This window comes from Elgaria multicarinata, chromosome 3 (genome assembly GCF_023053635.1).
Source record: "Elgaria multicarinata webbii isolate HBS135686 ecotype San Diego chromosome 3, rElgMul1.1.pri, whole genome shotgun sequence".
Taxonomy (NCBI): Eukaryota; Metazoa; Chordata; class Lepidosauria; order Squamata; family Anguidae; genus Elgaria; species Elgaria multicarinata.
Window position 1 is genome coordinate 72,523,987 of NC_086173.1, and position 24,273 is coordinate 72,548,259.

Sequence of the window (24,273 nt, forward strand, 5' to 3'; positions counted from 1 at the left end):
TCATTCATGGAATTTTATTGATGATCAGGGGGCTTTTATTGATGACCAGGGGGCTTCCAGACCATATTGTCTTCTACCTGTGGCATTCCCATGTTTTCTTCCATCTTATTTCTTACTGCAGAAAATCCATTATATATTTATTACTTTTATATCCCACCACACTGGTTCTCTAACGAAGTTAAGGAAGAAAAGGCAGAATGGCATTATAATGCTTTCTGATCGGTAGTGCTAGGACCCCACTATCAGGAAACATCTCTCATATCAATATTAAAATAGCTTTTAAAACATCTTCTACACCACTTTTCTTTTTCAAGAGGTTTAACACAATCAGATGTCTGGGTGACATGGCTCCTGCCATCAAGGCAACTACTTACACTGTGGTAGTCAAGGTATCCACAATCTCTCTTTGCAGTCTTGGGTCCTTCCTGTAGATCTCCAGCAGCAGAAGAGCTTGATCATAGTCGGCACAATAAATCTTATAGACAGTCTCCATGTCCTCTTTGAGCTCGTTGAATAAAGCGCCTACCATAGCAAAGTTACAAGACAATCATACCGGAGATTCAGGCAGATTTCCTGCAGATGTGCCTATTAAAAACCCTCAGAGACATCAAAACATTACAAAAAATGTCTTCAAATCTCAGCAATTAATCCCACTTCCATATATATATATATGGAAACCACTCCAAATGTTACTGCAAAGCCAGAGTTGTCTAGTTAATTCAAGCCATTCTGTACATCGTGATAAGCCACACTGAAAGCAAGCCATGGTGGGTTGGTTAATCATTTGCTAAGCCACACTGCTGCCAACAGACGACTAGGTGCCCACCAGCTTAGGATGGTTTGCTTCCCCCTTTGTCCTCCCACCTACTCCCAGTATACATCCCAGGAGCCTTTGTGGCACCATTTGTCTATACTCCCGCTGTGATTAGATTCACTGAAGCTTTATTTTCCACCTGCTCTTCCTCTGGGTTGTCTTTCCTTCATCTGTAGTCCACTTTGCACTTTTTTTGCTTCCGCTTCCTTGCTTCTGGGCTCCATGTTCTTTAGTTTCCCTGCCTCTCAGGAACTCTTCTTGTTCCTTAGTTTATCCCTGTGGGAGGTTTTAATCCCAGCCAGACTGACCACTTTCCATTACCTCACAGAAGCTGTTCTATAGCCATTTTTCCCCCTTCTGTATCCCAAATGCCCCTCAACATCGCTTTCTAAGTCAAGAGTAGGTTTGGGGTAACAAAAAACATCTGCTATAGGGTTTCCAGAATGGCTTCTCTGACATAAGGGAAAGTGGTCCATCTGGCTGGGATTAAAAACACACACCACAGGGACAAGCTGATTTGCTGTTACACAGGAAAAGCTTGAAACCAATCAATGGATCAGACAGCCGTTCTCTGCTCCCTTAGCTCCTCATCCAGCTGTGAAACTGCAAGTTTCCCTCCCTTCACTTAGCTCAAGCGCTGGAAGTACAGTTCCTCTTCTTGCGCTCTAATGCAACAGCATCACAGATGAAATCTTGCTATGACCTTCCCCTTGTCTATACTTTGGGGTATGATTTTAAACTTGGCACAAATTAACAGAGGTGGTTGTCCTCTTGGCCACATAAACACCTTCAAAGTAATTATTTTCTTCTTCCATGGATGGCAGTAACAATTATGGAATCACAGGAATTGTGCGTTGATTCCAAAGGTAATTAACATCTAAGTCTTCTGGCTTTGTAAATGCTCACCTCTAATGTGATTTCTCTTTTGAAAACCAAGATTGGCGGGAGCATAGCTGTGTGATCAGAGAAAAATTGCTCTCCTCTGCATCACAACAATTAGTCATATTGCTACCAATAAACAGGCCTTAATATAACACAAGGTATATAGCTCATTTAAAAACATCTGTGCCAGAAAGCCACGGAAAGGGCTGATTGTCAAATTCCTACTCACAGACGTGAAAGAGCTGTTCATGCTCTTGATTCACTGTAGCTTCAATTCCTTTCAGGAAACGTTTGGAAACACACAAGACATCATCTATATTAGAGAACAATCCTTCCAGGTCAATTTCAGGCAGCTGAAAGACACAACAAAAGGACCATGCTCCAATTCCTTCTCTGTTCTGAGCACATGCTCATTTTTTCCAAGAGTGAGAAAGTGACTACGATCCTTTGAGCAGTGCTCTCTCTCTCTCTCTCTCTCTCTCTCTCTCTCTGTGGGCATGTCTAGACCTAAAGAGGGGAGCGGGAGGATCTCTTGATATGGTGATCACGAGATCCTCCCCCTCAGACTACATGCGGCGCTCAAGGTCCCGAGAGGAAGGAGGACGGTGCAGCTGCCATTTTGGATTTTTTTTTAATGAAGATGAGTGCTCGAGCGATCCATTGAAAAGGTTCGTTGTCATTTTTTAAAAAAAGATCCCCTCCCCCCCCCCCGATGGGCACGGAGCTCCTGAAGCGCTCCGTGCCCCATACCTGGTTCCCAGCTCCTTGCGTTTACTCACGAGGAGCCGGGATGAAACTGGGATGGCCAACCGCACGTCCCACAGTCTCCGGACATTGTAGAGACTGCAGGAAAAGTTGGGATTAAAGCTGTCCCGGTTATTCTGGGGAAAGGGAGGGATCATCCCTCCCTGTCCCCGGGATCCCCTGTGCATCATGTGGATGCACAGAGATGATCCCAGGGCGATCCTCGGGATAAGCTGTCATCTAGACATGACCTGTGTCTCAACTATGCCTTCATATGTAGATCTACAAACACCTACGTATTGATGTAGAGCATACTGTTGCAGAATGAATGTAGATAAAATAAGAGCCACTTTTGTTCAGTAGTCACTGTCTAGCAGGGTTGGCAATAGGAACCAGTGGTCACCTCCTAGAAGACCCTTAAACATCCAAGTATCCTCCATTTTTTGCTGAAGGAACTGGGGGAAGAGTATAGCAACAGCCACCCTGAGTGCTTTTTTCGGCAGAAAAGTGGGATATACATTTAATTAATGAATAAAGCCAGCTGTTGTATATATTGGTTAGAGTGCTGCATTGGGACTCAAAAGTCCTGGGTTCTAGTCCCCACTTGGCCATGAAGCTCATTGGGTGACTGTGGGTCAGTCACTTACTTTCAGCTTTACCCACCTCACAGGATTGTTGTGAGGATAAAATGGAAAGGAGGATCGTGTATGCTACCTTGGGCTCCTTGGAGGAAAGGAGGGCTATAAATGTAACAAATGAATAATATAGGGTGATAATATGAAAAGGAGGACAGGGCTCCTGTATCTTTAACAGTTGTATTGAAAAGGAAATTTCAGCAGGTGTCATTTGTATATATGGGGAACCTGGTGAAATTTCCTCTTCATCACCAGTTAAAGCTGCAGGTGCCCTGCCCTCTTTTAAATCTGGTCACTCTAGTATAGCTCCTGCACCATTAACTGTTGTGATGAAGAGGGAATTTCACCAGGTTCTCCACATATACAAATGACATCTGCTGAAATTCCCTTTTCAGTACAACTGTTAAAGATACAGGAGCCCTGTCCTCCTTCTCATATGGCCACCCTAAATAATAAACAAATAAATAAAACAGTTTATGAATGATGCCGACTCCTATCCTACAACATACAATACCTCCCCAAATGGATGCTACGTGAAGCATCTCCCAATGAAGCAGTCTTCCCTCAACATCAGGGATAAGGGACCTCTGGCCCACAGACCAGATATGCCCCTTTGGGTGCCTTATCCAACCAGCAAACTTGTTTTCCTCCTTTTTTTCAATCAGTGAGGGTGTTTAAAGGCTTCTTTTTTTCTTTTTCTTTTTTTGCCGTTACCTCTGATCAGAGATTAGAGGGTGTTTAAATGCAACTAACTTCTAAATACCCTGCATATAACTGAGCTGTTGCTTTTGCAGGCATGTTGCACTGGGGCTTAGTCCTTGGTAAACTTGTTTAGAATTGAGCTGTGTTTGTATACTTGGCGGGGAAATCAACATTCTTGCTCATGTAGAGAGCCTTCACAGATATAGTTCTCTTCAGTCACCCTCCATGAGAAGGGGGTGACAAACACAATGTCTCTAGCCAAGAGGGCAGGGCTCCTGCAGCTTCAACTGTTGTGATGAAGAGGGAATTTCACCAGGTGCTGCATGCATACAAATGACACCTGCTGAAATTCCCTTTTCAATACAACTGATACAGGAGCCTTGTCCTCCTTTTCATATGGTCGCCCTAGGAGCACTTCTTTTCACATGTTTGCCCTATTCAGGTGCAGAATGCCTGAATAGGGCTTTAGTTTGCCCCAAGATCTCAATTTCACTACAAGCAATTAACGCTTGGCTCTCTTACTTTCCCAGATATATTGCTGTTTACATAATGTGGGATTCCCTGTGGTGGATTTACGCATTCTGGTACACAAGTCACTTCCAAGTAAATGTTTTGAGGTTAAGGTGCCCCCACCAACCTCTCTATCTCTCACCTGCTTTTTCTGGAGGTGGTTACGGATATCTGAAATGCACAGCTGAAGGTTGTGTACATAGCCCGTCTCTGTGTTGAAGAGCTCCTCCAGAGCCATTCGCTGATTCTGCTCTGCTTTGTCAGGCCATTTCACTATGTCATATATATGTTCTTCAGCCTCTGGTGTCTCTTCAGCTGGCAGTTCTTCTGTGCTGTCATTGGCCATGTCAGGAGCTAGAAAGAGAAGGAGAGAGGAAAAAGCAGAGCTAGTGCCAATCAGCCACTTAATAACGTTCAGTCTCATCTTGACTCTACAATCCTATGAGAATCCCTTGTTGATTTTACCATTATTTATTTACCTCTAAACATCTTTGCCACTTTGCCAATTATGTGTTTGAGCTGCTGCTTTAAAAGTATCATATACTATCCCATTATATCTTCTGATATCTTTGTAACTGGTGGCACCAAAAACGTATAGCAATAGTAATTTAAGAAAGCATCTTTCTGTTTCTGAAGGAGATACACCATACATTCTCCCTAGAGAGGGACAGCACAAAGCACTGGGGATTGCATACATCAGGGATGTAGAATCCCAGATCCGGGGTCCATATCCAACCTGCTTGGAGTTCCAGTCCGGTCCTTCAGGGTTCCACATATGGCCACATATGTGGAAACTTTCCCCAGAACACTGATTGCTTGGTGGTTTGTGCTACAATAGGCTCATATTTTTCTTCTTTTGGGCCCTCCCCTTTGCCTTGGGCTCTAGACACCACTGGAAAGCATGGGATCATGTATCCCATCCCTGTTCGGCTCCACAATACAAATTATTATAAAGTTTAACAACTAATTGCGAAGCTGTAAATTTATTTCCAGGGTTGTGATTATTTTTCTGCAAATCTAGGCATTGGTGGCTTTAATTTGAGACCATTCCAAACCCAGTCGCATAATATTTAGGGGTCGAAATGGTGTGAACAAAGATTTCATAGAATCATAGAATAGCAAAGTTGGAAGGGGCCTACAAGGCCATCGAGTCCAAGCCCCTGCTCAGTGCAGGAATCCACCCTAAAGCATCCCTGACAGATGGTTGTCCAGCTGCCTCTTGAAGGGCTCTAGTGTGGGAGAGCCCACAACCTCCCTAGCTAACTGATTCCATTGTCGTACTGCTCTAACAGTCAGGAAGTTTTTCCTGATGTCCAGCCGGAATCTGGCTTCCTTTAACTTGAGCCCATTATTCTGTGTCCTGCACTCTGGGAGGATCAAGAAGAGATCCTGGCCCTCCTCTGTGTGACAACCTTTCAAGTATTTGAAGAGCGCTATCATGTCTCCCCTCAATCTTCTCTTCTCCAGGCTAAACATGCCCAGTTGTTTCAGTCTCTCTTTATAAGGCTTTGTTTCCAGACCCCTGTATTAATATGGTGCTCTGTATTAATATAAAGATTACACAGAAACACACATCAATGGAGTTTGTAATTAATGTTCAATTAGACCCTGAGACAAGCTATTATCTCTTAGTCCCTTGTAAGATGGTAATAACCAGCAAGGACCCCTAAAGAACTTGTAGTGTTTGGGCGAGGCGGGGGCAGAGAAGAGAGATTTTCATTTTCCCCCTTGCCCTCAGTGCCCTGCCTTCAACCCAGCAAACTTCTCTCAAGAGCTCCAATATTGGTTGATGACCAAAGGAGCTGGAGTGGGCCTGCTCCACATCTCCCTCAACCCCGAGGCCAACATGGAGACTTGCCATGGGCTGAGGAGTTAAATGTTTCATGCTATGTTCATCCCAAATTTGCATTGTTCTAGTTCCCCTCGGTTTAAAAGGGGGAGGGCAGGGGGTGGCTATGTTATTGTCCAGGCATTACTTTGAAGGCAGGCACTTCATGAACAAAGGTTATATTTACAGATCAAACATCATGACAATTATATACTGAACGCTCTTTATTCATCTCCATCATTAGTGTCAAATCCAAACTGCGGACTGACTAATTTATTCCTATTTGGAACTCTGAGTGCTCCAATATAGATAGATATAGGTATGTAACAGTGGTGAGCAAATTACCTCTTTTTCAGGGCTTTCTGCTGGGCTAAAGGGAAGGAAGCAGAATACTTTGAGACTCTATCAGCTGATTTCCTTGGCAGCATGGTGACTTTTTCCATGCTTGGCCTGCAGCAGTTTTGGGGGGCAGCAGGTCATCATACTCTCCCCAGCTCATTTTGGGAGCAAAGTCCATCACCACAGGTGAAGACCCTCTCCTAGCCTGCCTGACTACCCCCATTTCCCACGTATTTATTTATTTATTATTGTATTTATATCCCACTTTTTTTCCTCCAAGGAACCCAAGGTGGCACACATAATCCTCCTCCTCTCCATTTTATCCTCACAACAACAACCCTGTGGGGTAGGTTGGGCTGAGGGTCTGTGACTGGCCCAAAATCACCCAGTGGGCTTCCATGACCGAACGGGGACTAGAACCCAGATCTCCCAACTCCCAGTCCAACACTTTAGCCACTACACCACACTGGCTCTCACTGGCCATAAAACTAAAATGGGAAGCCACTGCCCCCAGAAAAGACAAAACAAAAACACTACTCCGCCAATATATTAACCTTATGAGTCTAATGTATTCCTTTTATGTATTGATTTAATGAGTCCTGTGCACAATGAGTGATTGTTTCATTATTTCAATCTTATTTTGAGATGCCTCATATATCAATAATAATAATAATAATAATAATAATAATAATAATAATAATAATAATATAGAGACTGTGTTCTAATTTTCACACATTTTGTATTTTCATTTTGCACCCTACCATTTTCTGCTGCATGTCAAGACACTCTCCAAGAGAGTTACAATAAGATGACAAAATTCAGCTCCCTCATGAGGGCCAAACTATGTGTTACAGCTATGAATAACTTTCCATCAAGGGTTTTGTTTTTAATTAAAAGCAGCCACAAAAGGGCAGAATCATAAGCCAGCATGATGGTGGTGATGGTAGTGGTGAAAACTTGGACTGCTTTCCTGCTCAAAATCACCTCATCCTGCACAGGAATCTAAACAGTGAGGAGAGGCAGGTGGGGGCAACATTGAGCAGAAAAATAGCATGAAGTGAAAGGTTAAGCACCCTCCCCCTCCCACTGCTCTTCCCATGATTCCAACCTCTCACAGCTGCTTTCCATTCACACAAAGTCCCCCTTTGTATGGTAATCATGCAAAAGGGGTTCTGTGTTGAAAAGGCTGTAGCGCCATGTTGCTGGCCCCAATCCTGACATCATATGGCTTCTCCAACACTGCTTTTGATGTCCACACATTGAACATGGACCTCTGCAAATGAGACATTTACATGTGCAATTGCAAAGGGGTTCCTAACACAGATGTTTTGGACTGCAATTTCTAACATCTCTCATCATTGGCTATGCTGCCTGATGGGAGTTGTAGGCCAAAACATCTGAAGTCCCATAGGCTTCATTTTTGCAGAGGTCCACACTGAACATGTGGATGTTGGGAGCAAGGAAGCTATGCAATTTCAGCCCCACAACCTCTTCAGTGCATGATTAACATGTGAAGAGGGCTATGGTGTCAATGGAAAGTTATATGGGGCAATGTAGTAGCTAGACCTCTCCATAAGGTGAAGTATGATGATTAGTTAGCTTATGCAACACAAAGATTTGCCTTGATTATGTACTCTAAGCTGATAAGTATAGGTATATTCAGGTATGACAGTACTTGCATAAAACTGTTATGAAAGTGTGAGAAGCTAGGCCAGGGTTGATGATGGACACATACCATTTGCCTAAGATGCCCTTGAAGCAGCTTGAGCTCTATTGGTCAAAATGACAACTCTAAGAGCAGATTTTGTTGCTTGCCTGGAATAGTGAGATAACCTTTCAAAAGATTTTGACTGATGGATTTCTTTTTTCTTTTCACATCAGCCACTCAGCATTCAGTCTGCATTGTATGATGTTTCACTTTTTGGATGCAATTCCCACCATATAGTACAGAAGTCTCCTTTAAGGTTTCCAGGCAGCCAAGACCACTCCTAACTACAAATGTTCAAATTGTCAATCTCCTTACAGTTTGCTAAATTGTATTTGTACCCTCTTTTTCTATCTTGTTCTTAGTGTAGGTGTAGACCCTGATTCCTCCAAGAAAGCTAGTGAGTTCACAATTGAATTACACGCCTTCCCACCACTTAACTCTGCATCTTGGTTTGAAGCACAGAGGGGGGGGGCTCTCTTCTGCATCCTCTCCTCTCCCACCCACCCCCCAAATCTGCTTCAGGGGCTCCTCCCACCCTCCAGAAAAGATATGGAAAGCACACAAGGAGCTGAAGGAGAGAGGAGAGGATGATCAAGTTCCCTTCTACAAAGGGTATTCTTCCGCTGGCAAAAAAAACCCCAGATCTAGCTCCAACATAGGTTCAAAGAAAACATACACAAGATTTGAGTCCTTCTGTTCTCCTTGGAATGGAGCGGCTCTTATCTGAACTACTTTGTGAGAGTACTCACACAACTAGGTAACCCTGCGGAAAGATACCTGTAAAAGTTGTTACAGAAGGGCAAATACCTTATTTCCACTGTTTTTATGTGAAACACACCTAAATACACAGAAGCTTACTACAAAATAAAAGAAAATGGGACTGCTATCGCATTCTAGCCACATACACAAAAATAAACAAAAATAAGAAAGAACCCTCTAAGTCTAAGGAATTTATTATGGCATAAGCTTTCATGGGACTAGAGTCCACTTCATCAGAAGTGTTATCTTCAGATGGCAGGTGTAAAAAGAGAAAATGTCTGTGTAGAGAACAAAAAGGCAACAGTGGAGTCAGATGTAAAGGAAATGCCAAAAAAAAAGAAGTTTGTAACAATGAATCAGTAGGGCTATATCCTTTCCTCACATAATGAATTCTTGTAATTTGGGGAAGATTTGGGCAAGAGAAGGTTAACAGAGTCAAGGGTACTGCTGGAGACTCCCTTAATGATGCTTGGGTGTCACACAGCAAATGAGTAACATGAGAAGAAGTTGTGTACAACATCCCCTCCCCCCAAAAAACTAGAGATCTGAATGAAAAGACTTCTGTCTTTAACCATACGCCACATGAACATGTAGACACTGCAGCATTATATTCTCAAAGTCTGTGCCAGTCTGTCCTGCACATTTGTGGGGTTATTTTTATCTGATTGCTGCTGTTGATCAATTGTACTAACTGCAAGCCAGCTACTGCAAAACACATTTTTAAATCCATTGACTCCAAAGGGGGAAATCTCAGATGGCTCTCATGTAGACGCTTCCTTTCACTTTAATAATTGAATACTATTTATTAATGCAATGAAGAGGCAGAAAATGGGAAGTTGGAAATTTTGTTGTGGTAGTTTAACCCATGATTCTGATACCAAAGACACCAGCTTCAGGTGAGAATGGCAGTATGGATTAGGCCTGGAATCTTTTGTTTCCACTGCAGTCATTTCAATGACATTACAATGGAATTTTTAAAAAATTGCAAAAAAGGGAAAGATGTTCCGACTGAGATTTTCCATTTCTCAAATATCAGTTAATCTATTTGATAAGTACAGAGCCTTCAGAATGTTTCAGCTGTGTTCACACACTATTATCTGTAAGAAGGCTGAGGGCTTCTTTAGATTAAGGGGAAATTATGTTGCCTTATGAGGGCCTTGCTTCTTGCTTTACTTGCGCAATTTTAATGGGCTGCATTACATAGCCAGAGAAGGGTGTCCATGTGGGCTATAATGGAAAACCCTCATTGCTCATGGCCATGAATGGGACAGCACCCTCTAGTGAGTGCTTCGCAGCACAACTTCTCCTGCACACTGTAGGAAATTCTGAGATATTTCAGCAGAATCAGGATAGCCAGGTTTTTTTAAAGAATGGAATTACTGGGGGAAGGTGTGCAAGAGGTTAATGACATTGTCAAAGGGACCTGCAAACTTCTGTGAGTGGCCAGTCATGAGTGTGCCTTATTTCACTCATGTGAAGAAGCTCTTTGTCTTCTAGGCCTGAGGGCAGAAGGAAGGCCTGGAAAGTTTGAAATATTTTCAGTTCAGTAACAAAACCTCGCTATGACAATGTTTGAAAATCCTCATTGTGATATATTGTTCCCTTAAGACTAAAGAATTGCAGGAAATGCTCATCTAGCACATTTGATAGTAAAACTAGCCAAGGCTTCTATAGTGCTTGGTAGTACTGGCCTGAGAGAGTTCTTTCATATATTAGCTATCTGAATATATGTTTAGCCTTATAGAACCAACCAGTGTGGTGTAGTGTTTAGAATGTTTGACTGGGACTCAGCAGATCTGGGTTCTAGTCCCCACTAAACCATGAAGCTCACTGGATAACTTTGAGCCAGTCAGTGACACTCAGCCTAATTTACCTCTGAGAGTCATCACAAAGGGGGAAATCACTTTTCCTTACTGTCACTTCTCCTCCCCCACTTTTGTCCCTCATAATAACAAAAGAAGTGCCATGCTGGATCAGACCAAGGGTCCATCTAGTCCAGCACTCTGTTCACACAGTGGCCAACCAGCCATCGGCCAGGGATGAACAAGCAGGACATGGTGCAACAGCACCCTCCCACCCATGTTCCCCAGCAACTGGTGCACACAGGCTTACTGTCTTGAATACTGGAGATAGCACACAACCATCAGGGCTAGTAGCCATTGATAGCCTTCGCCTCCAGGAATTTATCCAACCCCCTTTTAAAGCCATCCAAATTGGTGGTCATCACTACTTCCTGTGGTAGTGAGTTCCATAATTTAACTATGTGCTGTGTGAAAAAATACTTCCTCTAATTTGTCCTGGATCTCCCACCAATCAGCTTCATGGGATGACCCCCGGTTCTAGTATTTTGAGAGAGGGAGAAAAATGTCTCCCTATCCACATTCTCCATACCATGCATAATTTTGTACACCTCTTTGTCTCCCCTTAGCCTTCTTTAGTCCAAGCTAAACAATCCCAGTTGATGTAACCTTCCCTCATAGGGGACATGCTCCAGCCCCTTAATCATTTTAGTTGCCCTTTTCTGCACTTTTTCCAGCTCCATAATATCCTTTTTCAGGTGTGGTAACCAGAACTGTACACAGTATATTAAATGTGGTCGCACCATAGATTTGTATAAGGGCAGTATGAACTGGCCATTTTATTCTCAATTCCTTTTCTTATAATGCCTAACATGGAGTTTGCCTTCTTTACAGCGGCTGTACACTGGGTGGACATTTTCATCGAGCTTTCCACCACAATTCCAAGATCTCTTTCTTGTTCGGTCACCACCAACTCAGACCCCTTTAGCTTATACTTGGAATTGGGTTTTTTTGCCCCAATGTACATCACCTTGCACTTGCTTTCATTGAACTGCATCTGCCATTTGGATGCCCACTCTCCCAGCTTGGAGAGATCCCTTTGGAGCTCTTCACAATCCCTTTGAGTTTTAACAACCTTAAATGATTTGGTGTTGTTAGCAAACTTGGCCACTTCACTGCTCACTCCTAATTCCAGATAATTTATGAATAAGTTGAAAAGAATTGGTCCCAATACCAATCCCTATGGGACCCCACTATTTACTTCCCTCCATTGGGAAAATTGACCATTTATTCCTACTCTCGGCTTTCTGTTCTCTAAACAGTTTCTGATCCATAAGAGGACCTCTCCTCTTATTCCATGTCTACTAAGTTTATTCAGGAGTCTTTGGTGGGGGACTTTATCAAAAGCGTTTTGGAAGTCCAAGTAAACAATGTCCACCAGATCACCCCTGTCTACACGTTTGTTGATACTCTCAAAGAATTCTAGTAGATTAGTGAGACAGGATTTGCCTTTGAGGAAACCATGTTGATTCTTCTTCAGCAGGATCTGCCCTTCTATATGCTTACTAATTTTGTCTTTAATAATGCTTTCAACCAATTTACTTGAAACAGATGTCAAGCTAACCAGCCTGTAATTTCTTGAATCCCTTTTTGAAAATTCCTCTTTCTGCCCAGAGGGGCAGTGAAGAGGAGGTCCATGTAAGCTGCCTTGGGTTCCTTGCAAGAGGAAAAAAGTGGGATATAAATATAATAAATAGAGGATTTGAGATTATACCCATTCTATACAGTGACCATAAAGGGACCCCTTTAAAAGTTAAGAGGAAGATAAAAGTTCCACAGTGCAGTCTCTCACACACACATACACATACACACACCATATGTCAGTGATGTAAAACAAAACAAAAAAACCAACAAACCCTGTATCAGCTGAATGCTGCCTTGCACCAGGGCTCTTAAGGGACAAGAAAGCTGTCTCTTTTAAAATATGGACACCCTGCTTATTTGGTATAAACTAGCCTTGCTACATTGACAGAGTTCTTGTACCTTTAAGAGCTGTCCAACAGGGAAAGTTTCAGGAGATAAAAGATTTTCCTGGCAGGGGAATACTATGTAGGCACAGGAACAGGGATAGAAAAAAAATGTTTGCACCCTACAGCTTACTCTCCTCAGAAGACTGAATGGCCGGGTTCAGATGATCATCTGGGGGGAAAACCATAGTGGCTTGTGCTCCCACTATTTCCCAAATTACCCTCGCCTTGGTGCAGATTAACGTGTCCGAACCCAGTGAGGTGTGCAGCAGGGGTGGCTTCCAACTCACCCCGCAACCCATGTTGTAGAGGTTACGGGATAGTGTGGAAGCCACCCTATCATACACCTTACCATGTTCGAACAACAGGGTGACACGGCAACCTGCACCATGATGAGAGTAATTAGGGAAACAGCAGACATGCACCGGGCGAAGAAAAGAAACCACGGTGGTTTCTTTTCCTCCACTGATCATTTGAACCCTCTCCATATGTGACCACTGCTATTTTAGCTTTCTTTCAAGTCACCTGATTATTCACACATTGATGATCCAGCTACTTTGCTTTCCAGTTGATACAGAAGGTTAGTTATAGCTGGAGGGATTAATAGTGTTGCATTTCTGGAGAACACTGTATGAATTATTGCTCCAGTGCGTAGCCTAGGAATCAGCAGATTTTTAGACCGGACACTAGTTTGGTAATCTGAGAATATCTAATGGTGATACTTCTGCTGCTGGATTGGATTGTGCCTTTTGTCATCAAGCAAATAAGCTATGTAATTGTGTGCGTGGGAGGGAACTAATTAGAAATCACTGTGTCCCGAAAAACAGAAAATAATCTATTTCCTACTTAAGAAAATGGTCAGTTTGCCAGAAGAGAGTGGTGGTGTCTCAACTATAGGTGCTCCTGAATGAAACTGATTATCTAGATCCATTCCAGTCTGGATTCAGACCTGGTTTTGAGATGGAATTGACTTTGGTTGCCCTGATGGATGACCTCCTTCTGGAGAGAGACAGGGGGAGTGCGACACTGTTACTTCTTCTTGATCTCTCAGTGGCTTTCTATACCATTGACCACACTATCCTCTTGGGCCACCTTCATGAGTTGGGAGTTGGAGGCTCTGTTTTACAGTGGTGTGACTCCTACTTGCAGGGTCAGCTCCAGAGAATAGCATTGGGTGACTGCAGTTCAGCCTCATGGCAGCTGAACTGTGGCGTGCCACAGAGCACCATCCTGTCCCCAATATTATTCAATATCTATATGAAGCCATTGGCAGCAGCCATCAGGAGATTTGGGGCAAGGTGACACCAGTATGCTGATGACACCCAGCTCTATTTCTCTGTAACATCTGAATGCAAGAGGCTGTGTACATTCTGAACCAGTGCCTGGATACAGTTGTGGCTTGGATGAGGGCTAATACTGAGGCTGAATCCCGATAAGACAGAGACCTTGTGGGTTGGTGGTTCCCAAGTCTGGGAATTGGAGTCTTTGCCTGTTCTGGATGGGGTTGTACTCCCTCTGAAGGAGCAGGTCCATAGTTTGGGGGTGCTCCTGGATCCATCTTTGTCACTGGAGAGCCAGGTGGTCTTGGTGACCCAGAGAGCCCATTATCAACTTTGGTTGGTACGCCAGCTACGCCCATTCCTGGACAGGGATATCCTAGCCACATTCAATCTTGCACTGCTTACCTCATGATTACACTACTGTATCACGTTCTATGTGGGGCTACCATGTGTGTGGTTTGGAAGCTGCAGCTTGTGCAGAATGCAGCAGTTGGGTGCACACTGGGACACCTAGCTCTGCTCATATAACACCTGTATTAAAAGAACTGCACTGGCTGCCTGTTAGCTACCGAGCCACATACAAGGTTATGTAAATGCCAAGTTCTACATTTAGGAAATAGAAACCAAATGCACAGTTACAAGATGGGGGATACTTGGCTCAGCAATACTACAAACGAGAAGGATTTTGGAATTGTTGTAGATCACAAGCTGAATATGAGCCAACAGTGCGATATGGCTGCAAGAAAGGCAAATGCTATTTTGGGCTGCATTAATAGAAGTACAGCTTCCAAATCTGGTTAGGCCTCATCTAGAGTATTGCGTCCAGTTCTGGGCTCCACAATTCAAGAAGGACGCAGACAAGGTGGAGCGTGTTCAGAGGAGGGCAACCAGGATGATCAGGGGTCTGGAAACAAAGCCCTATGAAGAGAGACTGAAAGAACTGGGCATGTTTAGCCTGGAGAAGAGAAGATTGAGGGGAGACATGATAGCACTCTTCCACTCTTCAAATACTTAAAAGGTTGTCACACAGAGGACGGCCAGGATCTCTTCTCGATCCTCCCAGAGTGCAGGACACGGAATAACGGGCTCAAGTTAAAGGAAGCCAGATTCCAGCTGGACATCAGGAAAAACTTCCTGACTGTTAGAGCAGTACGACAATGGAATCAGTTACCTAGGGAGGTTGTGGGCTCTCCCACACTAGAGGCATTTGAGAGGCAGCTGGACAACCATCTGTCAGGGATGCTTTAGGGTGGATTCCTGCATTGAGCAAGGGGTTGGACTCGATGGCCTTGTAGGCCCCTTCCAACTCTGCTATTCTATGATTCTATGATTCTATGTTGTTATCCTATAAAACCCTAAACAACTTGGATTCAGGATACCTAGCAGAGTGCCTTCCCTTATACACACCCAGACGACATTTACGATCATCAGAGGAAGTCCTGCTCATCATTCTAAGACAGACTGTTGTCATGCAGAACTTCGAAGGCAGGCCTTCTCTGTAGTGGCACCCACCCTCTGGAAAACCCTCCCTTGTGAGGTTCGGTAGGCAGAAAATGTAACATCCTTCAAATCCCTCCTGAAAACTTACCTTTTTAGACAAGCTTTGCCTGGGTGATAACTTATTCTGGGTTTATATAACATTTTTTTAAAAAAATTAAATTTTATATCTTGATGTTTGTATACCATGGTTTTAATTGTAAACTGCTCAGACAGCCTTGGCTGTTGGCCACTATAAATATGTAATAAATACATAAATATGACTTCTTGCTTTATAATAATGACATGAAGATTTTGAGAACAGTTGCTGTTTTCTTAATGGCATTAGTTAAGATTTAATAAGGCAGATGTAAAAGGTTGCACTGAAGAAATTTGATCATTACAATTTTTGATTTTAGCCTTGTATATTTTGTTCTTAGTATGGTTACACTTTACAAAAATAGAAATCAGTATTGTGGAATTTTATCCTTAGCTTAAATTTGTTAGTTCTGATTTATTAGGCTTTGATTGATGTCTTATTTGTCCATTGTTACTTTAGTAATATATGGGATATTTTTTCTCTGTTATAATGGAACTGCTTCTTGTAGGACTTTTTTCCTGTCTAAACATGCATAGAATCCTTGTCTTAAGGACTTTAAACCCCGTGTTCAAAAGGAGCCCCTCTGTCATCTCTGGTCAGTTTGCAATAAAACTCCTGAAAGACAGAAGTTGATTTTAAAACATGAGTTGTTTTGTTATAGAAAAAGTGAGAAATGTTCCTTGCAAGGAACTTGGCTCCTCTCATTGTCCTATTTCCTTCCTGCTGGCAGAAAAATTGAAGGAACTGAAGTCAGCCCTTTCTTTCTCAAATTCTATTTAATGCTTGTTTCAAAATGAAAGAGGGAGAGGCACTCAAAAATGTTCAAACCAGAGTCATATTGTCAGGGCGAGACCATTGAAAGAAGATCATCAAGAGAAACACATCTGTTGACTCCTAGCCACAGTATGGAACAGTTCGTTTTTCCTGGAATACCTAAAGATTTTGAAGCAATCATTAAATGCTGGGCCTAAAGAGGCCAAATGATGAAGGCTAAGAAAAGAATGAAGGTGGAGGGCAGAGGGACGGGGGAGACACAAACAGATCAAAGTATTCTAGGATGGGAAATGTACCGTGGAATTTTTTTTACATGTTGTGGAAATTTAAAGAATCTGATTGTGGAATTGGGATAAAATGTACTGACTAAACTTGAGCTTTTTGACATGTTGGCATTTATGTCAGAGATCATTTTGATGATGATCTCCAAAGAGACCTGTGAATCATATGAAGTCTTTATATTTGTAGGAAGCTGGGGGTGCTGTTTGTAGTTCAAGAGTATATTGAAAGACTGTTTTTCTTTAGATGTGAACAGTATGGATTTGGGGCTATTGGGATAAAAGACAAGCCCATACAATCCTGATGAGTAGTTTCACCATCGAAAGCTCAAAAATATATATGGCATGTGCATTGGGTCTGACATGTCACCAGTCTAAGGATGACACTCGCCTATCTCTCTTTTTCATCAAACACAGGTGAGCCTATGACTGCCCTCAAAAGGGTGGTCATGTGACCTCCTTTACAGAAAACAATTTGAAGGTGTCCTCTATTTTAGGCCTGTCCAGTCCAATTCCATGTTAAAGAACCATAAAAATTGTTGATCATCAGGAGTTAGCATCAGAACAGACAGGCACACTGGTCACAGTCTTCCACACTATGGAGAGATGTTCTGAATTTCTATTTAACTAATAATATTTCTAAATTTGCATCAATACATATAAATTAGGATACACACATTTTATCCACACCAACTGTCCTCTTTTTTGGTTCTGCATTTTCTCTTTTTTGACCATTCGTAAGTGGCCACCCTAGTCCTGAGCCAGTGCTTGGGTGTGGTAACGGGCTGCATGAGGGCGAACAGACCGAGACTCAGTCGAGACAAGATGGAGGTATTATGAGTTCGTAGGTTATCCATCTGGGTGAATGGTCTCCAGTCTGTTCTAGATGGGTTTTCACTCCCCCCAAAGTATCAGGTCTGCAGTTTGAGGGTGCTTATGGATCCAGCACTGTCATTAGAGGCTTGAATAACGTGTTTTTTTATCAGCTTCCACTGATACACCGGCTGCAACCTTACTTGGAAGGAGATAGTTTGGCCTCAATTACCCATGCTCTGGTAAGCTTCAATTAGCTGTGCCCCCATTTAGACTATTGCAGTATGGTGTAAATAGGGCTGTCTTTAAAAACAGTTCAGAAACTGCAGTTGGTACAAAAGAGGGCTGCAAGATTATTAACTGGGAGTGAGACGTTTGACTATAGTATACCTGTGCTTTGCCAGCTGTGCTGGCTTCCAGTCTGTTTGCAGGGCCAGTTTAAGTGGGGGGTAGGTGGGGAATCTAACTGTTTTAACATTTAGGGCTTTGGAACAGGTTACCTGAAAGACCACCTTCTCCTGTATGTTCCTACCCAAAACTTACATTCATCTTTAGAGGCCCTGCTCCAAAAGAAGTGAGGCAGGTGACCATTATGAAAAAGGCCTTTTTGGTAGTGGCACCGTTTATGGAGACTTGCCAGAGAGACCTGGCACCATCCTTGCAGTCTTTTTGGTGCTTGTTAAAGATCTTCTTATTCGCCCAGGCTGCTTTAAATAACTTATGTAGCCTGGTCCTCTCGTTTTTAAAATCTGTTTTTGAACTCTGGGGCTGTTGTTGTGGGGGGGGGGGGTAACCCGTTGTTGCATTTATGCTGTTTTGATTTTATGGTTTTATGTCTCATTTGTAGTTTTTTATACTTATTCATTGTAAGCTTCTCAGAAAGCTTTATGTTATGGGGCGGCATAGAAATGTCATAAATAAATGTTTATCCTATTCATGAGCGAACTGTGGGTGGAGGAACATGAAGAAAGGGGGAGCTAAGAAGAATACAGGACTTGGCCAGAACTTCACATTCATTGCAGAGGCACAAGGTACAGAAATGAAATGGAAAGACAGGGGTGGTTTTGGTGGACGGTGGGCCAGCAGAGCAAGAAGAGATGTTGATGTTACATCTAGAGTCTGGACTTACAGAGCAGCTGCGATTTTATCACATAGAAAGAAAATTTGGTTGGTTGTGGCTTCTGCTGCAGCATCGTGACCAGGCAATCCTGTAGGGGAGAGGCGGGCAGCAAGTGCCAAACCCAGCTGATTTTGAGGCCAAATGCTGAACTGTCTTTAACTTTAGCAAAATTGGGCCTTTGGAGTTATGAGTTGAATGCTGGTCTATAAGGATACATGAGGGCTAGTGCCACTTCGCTCACCGAACCATTATTTGAGGTACGTCATTGTCCCTGAGTATATTTGAGAACCAGTTTGCTATATTTGTACTCCAGCAGTGTGGCAAAAAGGAGGCAGAGAAGGTCCAATACACTTTCTGTTACTGACTAATGAGAATAAGCCGAGTAGTGTACTTTGAGCCCTATAAATGACCCTATTTGTACGTTCTGAAAATATATGGGGCGCAACTCTTACCTCTTCAGGGTGCCTATAGAGGATTTCATGACTAAACATTCTCACTACATCAAAAATATGGCTACCAGGAGGAGGGCCTTCTCTGCTTTGGCACCCCGGCTGTGGAATGAGCTCCCTAAGGAGGTTCGCTTGGCTTGGCACTTACATTATATGCTTTTAGACGCCAGGTGAAGACCTTTTTATTCTCCCAGCATTTTAACAGTCTATAAATAAATTTTAACTTGGTGTTTTAAATTTGTAATTTTGCATTGCTGCTGTTTTTATCTGGTTGAGCTTTTATATTGTATTTTATATTATGGTTTTATACTGTTGTTTTATATTTTGAATGTTTTTAGTTTTTGTGAACCGCCCAGAGAGCTCCGGCTATTGGGCGGTACAGAAATGTAATAAATAAATAAATAAATAAATAAATCCCATCTGTTTCAGGAAGACTAACCCATCTTTCTCACATGCTGGTTTTCTACATGCTGATAGTTCTTAATGTGGATTAGCACACAAACATGTCATCCCTCATCCAAGCTCTGAAGTGATACAGTCCCCTACTCTTCCTGAACACATAAAACACCACAGAGAAAACAGGAGCTTTCATCATCCAGTTACTATCTATGCCTTCTTTCACAGGCCTGCCTCACAATTTGGGCTGTTCCCTACCCTTTCTCTCTCTGGCAGGACCTCCGCACTGTTAAGTGCTGTGGGATGGCAATAATACATGAATCAACAAACCAGTGTCATTTTTAACGTCACTGCACCTGTTGAATGTCTGCATGTTTGGCAGCTGTTAAACACACAGGAGTCCTGCCAGAAAATAAATGGTGACAAACTTACTGGCTCTATGAAAAACGTGAAAATAGCAGTGTCCCCCTGAGCCTCCTCCTATGACAGGCACCTGATCCTCTCCCCGGGAAGACAGTGGAAAGTACAGGATCTGGAATGTGGTTATGTAACCTTTCCATTTCTCCATGTGGGAAGAGACTGCAGTCCCTGATTAATGGCTGCCCTGTAGATTTTTGCTAACCACACACATTTCTAAGGGCTTGCCCCAGCTCTGTTAAGAGAATAACTCCACTGTCAGCAAAGCAAATCCTGTCGAGTTCTTGTTTCTTGCCTATTAATTCTTACCTGCTAATTAGCCAGGGATTTCAAGCTTGTTCGAGCTGCCTTTCCTGCTGCCGCTGCCGCTGCTGCCTTTACAGGAGTTAATGATAAGCCCGCTCTGTTCCAGTTGCAGTGACACAGCCCAGGTGGGTTGAAAGGACCGGCCCACTCAGCTGTGTGCATGTGTCTGTGTGCCAGGCCGAGCTCCGCTCCTGCACTGCCATTCCCTCCCTACGCTGTTTACTGCCGGTACAGGCGGCTGTGTAGGCAAGTCCAAGAGAGTCAGATGAGTGTGCCTGCTCAGTACTCCCTTGTGCAGCAAAACGCAGCCAAGGCAACAAACGCTGTGGCAGCAGGCCAGCTGTGGAGGCTGCTGGATGAATGTGGAAGGCGTCCTGCCTGGGGAACCAATAACTAGGCCTGACAGGGAGACAAACTGCAGGTGGGGTGGAGGCAAACACCTTCACAAATACTATGGGGAACAGATAGTGTGGGCCACAAACCACAGCACAGCTGACTGAGCTTTGGCTGCTCTGCACATTCCCCCCACCCCACCCGCTTGTTTACTAACTGGCAACCCTTCAGCACGTTCAAGCAACAACATCCCTGGGAAGCTTCATTTACTTTTATTAACAAGCATGGTGTTTGGGGCTTTATGACAGCCGTGAGGAAACAGGTTCTGCTCTTTAGATAGCCCTAAAAGTGTAAATGGCCCTGTACTCCTACTGCCATGCCTGGCAGGTGGGGACATAAGCTTTCCCTCGGGATTGATTTCTGAGCATTTGGTAATTACACGTTTTTGCACCATAATAGTCTCAAATCAAAACAGATTTGATTGGGAAGGAGCACAAATTGTACCAGCTGATGAGGTAGGTTTAATGTTTAATTCATGTTTATTAAATTTTCACATCTTTATCATCATGTTCTGCCAGGGGGGATGGCGAGAAATGATTCTAAAACACAGCAACCAGCCAAGCTTCTCAGACTTGACAGCACAGCTTTATCGTGGCCCGGCTCTCTCAGGGCCTTTCTTTAGGCTAGTGCGGTGTGCCTTGCCACTCCTCTAGATATCCTCAAGGTGACCCAGGGAAATTGAGAAGGACCAGCTCAGCTGCACCTTCCAGTTCTACCAAAAATGCTCTGATGTGTGCTGCAGGGTCTTGGCTATATTTCAATTCACATTGGTTTCACATTGCCTTGTGCTGAATCTTCCACAGCTAAAGACCCAATGTTTATTTCCTTCCCCATCCTCACTTAACAAGGCTTACATCTAAGAAGTGGGATTTGGCAGCCTAACACCATCTTCTGCTTTCAGCTGCTTCAATATTTTATAGTATTCTAGGCGGTTGGTTTCTAGTGGCATTGTTGCATCTGTTTGTTTTATATATATTTGTGAATTGCTTCAAGTTAGTTTTCTGTAGAAACCCAACCAGTAAGTTTCATTTGTTGAATTTGTTTTTTTGTTTTTTTTACAAGTTCTCACAATAGATGCAATTTTGTTTACTGAAACTAGTATGACCAGAATACTGTCGGTTCATCTGCTGTGCAAAGAAATTTGACAACAGGCCCACATGGAAACACTGTCTGGAGTACTGTCAACAGGACACAAACATCAATGGGGGACAGCATAAGGACATCTTCTCTTCTAGGGGATAAACTGCAGTATCTGCTTCTTGGGATCTGCCAACTTTCACATTCAGGGCAAATCATATGCAGTATTTTGTTCTTGGTACACTTCTGCTTTTATTGCACACCTCTATAATCTCAGGGCCAAACAAGACACTTGGGCAGAATCTACACTACTGCTTTAAAGCACTTTATAACCGTTTTGACAACTGTTGGGGCCCAGGACACACTGCATATAGTTGTCAAAACTGTTTTAAAGCGCTTTAAAGCAGTAGTGTAGATCATGACAGATTTTTTTAAAAAATGATGCAGGGGAGTGGTTTTCACTGGGGCGTGTGTGTGTGTGTGTGTGTGTGTGTGTGTGAGAGAGAGAGAGAGAGAGAGAGGTGGGTGGGATAGAACTTTAACCATTTTCTGCCTTCTCACAGTCCTAAAAATCACCCTCACAGCAACGCTTTCATTGGTGTCAATGGGACCTTTCCTTCAAGGGATAATAACAGGTGCAAGGAAGGGGGTATTTTCACTGGGACCATAACAGGGGAGGAAGGGATTGCACCTCTCCTCTTTGCACATTGCAGTCATGACGAAAATTGGGAGCTCCCGTACCTGCTATTAATTTTATTAAAAGCACTAACATCTGGAAGAGGGATCCTGCCAGCAGTTCTCCCCTCCAACTGCAATCCTGTAAGACACATCTTGCCATGTTCAGCAGCCTCCTCCCCACCCTATGGAGAAGGTTTTGGAGGGGTAGAGAGGGCTGCAGTGGGAGGGAAGGATCCATCACACAAGCTTCAGAGGGGAATATGTAGTTTAGGGTTGAGGAATGATGTTGATGGACTACAGTTTCCATCATCTCTAACCCTTGGCCATGCTGGGTGGGGCTGAGGGGAGTTGGAGTCCCAACAACATTTGGAGGGGCCCACATTCCCCACCCAATATAGACCATGCACACCTTATGCAGCCGCTATTCAGAGTGCATAGTCGAAGACCGTCAGCAAACACATAGTTTAAAATGTAGCACTTAAAGTTACAGCCATGAAGCTCAGTGATTCCATCTGTTTGTCACTGTAAAATTACTAATACTAAACCATGCTGAATTGAACAGTGTGGTGCACAAGATCACAATATTTTGAAGTGTCAAAATACTCAACTGTTTGAATGAACATCAAGATCTTGAGATGCTTGGCTTGGCGTGAGTTGCCAGATGATTACTCTGAAAACTGCCTTTAAAATTGTCTTTCCTTGCATAGAAATGAGCACATGCAATGTGAGTTCTAACTAACCAGAGCAGCAAGGTCATCAGGACACCATGTCCAGAAGGGGAAAGCACAACTTTAACATCTCTATGATTATGCTCCATCTGGTCATCCTCCTAAATAACCGCTACTCAAAACTTTTCCCCAAATCAGAATACCTTGCCACCAAAGTGGGATTTGCATGCTTGCTCTACTCAATTTCCTATGCACTCAAAAGTTATGAGACTGGAAATTCACTCTTTTATCAAGCCCATGTCCTGATTCAGGACAGAAGCAAAAGTTGATGGAATATAAATATATAATGATGGCCCAGTTTTCTGTCTCAGCTGTGGACAGTATTAAATGTGACAAAATGATTATTAAAATGTTTTTTTCCCCCTTTCCCCGCTTTTCTTCCAGCTTTCACCACCTCCTGGTATAAATTAACCCTAAGCACATAGGTGCATAACTTGCATGTGTGTGCAGATATTAATGCCCAGACTTTAAGAGCTTATTTATATTCCTTTGAGGTTGGCTAGCAACTTCAAAATGAACTTTAACCTATGATTTGTTTATACATTCAAATGAGTTGAAAAAGAGATCCAAGTCCCAATCTACATGGAAATGGAATGACAAGCAGTTTCTGGTTATATCTGGATTTTCACTAAATTGTTTTGGTCCATCAGGGGCATAAGAAGCAAGAAAAGTAAACAATACCTAAAAACTCATTTTCATGGATAACACCACACTTGAAACTCCCATACTTCAGGGTTGGATGGGTAGAGTAGAACTGAACATCATTGTGCTGCTCAGGGAATGAGAGGAGCACACTCTCCTGCTCAGGGAAGCTTACTGAAAGCATTGAATTTAGCCCCTGTACTTTGCTCCACACGTCTCCCCTCTCATCCTCCATTGGGATATGAAAGATGTAAGGCTTCATCATTCCAGGGTTATACTGTGCAATCACTGCGAATTGCATGCAAAGGACTCCGAAGTTTTCCAGTTTATAATCTGCTTTGACTGTGAAGTACTCCCATGCATCCTGCTTTAATTGTGCTATAAAGCCAAAAGACCCGACCTATTTTGATACCCCTTTAAGAGCGAATCATTTGTTGTTTTCCGAGCAGCCACTGGGGGCACAGGAGGAAGATTTGATAGGTTTAAACTACCAATTAAACAAATGCTTACATCTGTGTAAGTTTTAAAGATAAAGACATCAAAATTGGCACAGTAATAGATATTAAGGAGAGCTTTAAGCATACCAAATTAAAATCGGA

The 24,273-nt window shown here is 43.0% G+C and overlaps 1 protein-coding gene across 2 annotated transcripts in view; it reads right to left on the reverse strand.

The window, feature by feature from the left end:
* ARHGEF37 (Rho guanine nucleotide exchange factor 37) overlaps nt 1-24,273 on the reverse strand; it is a 64,002-nt gene that overhangs the window by 25,639 nt on the left and 14,090 nt on the right. The window contains exons 1-4 of one of the 2 annotated variants that reach the window (XM_063120589.1): nt 20,160-20,337; nt 4,430-4,641; nt 1,926-2,049; nt 375-522 (exon numbers count right to left, since the gene is read on the reverse strand). In XM_063120589.1, the coding sequence (XP_062976659.1) occupies nt 375-522; nt 1,926-2,049; nt 4,430-4,633 (476 nt within the window). In that variant the 5' untranslated portion in view covers nt 4,634-4,641; nt 20,160-20,337. Of the gene's footprint in view, nt 1-374; nt 523-1,925; nt 2,050-4,429; nt 4,642-20,159; nt 20,338-24,273 lie in introns of those variants that run through there. The other variant, XM_063120590.1, reaches the window with a different exon arrangement.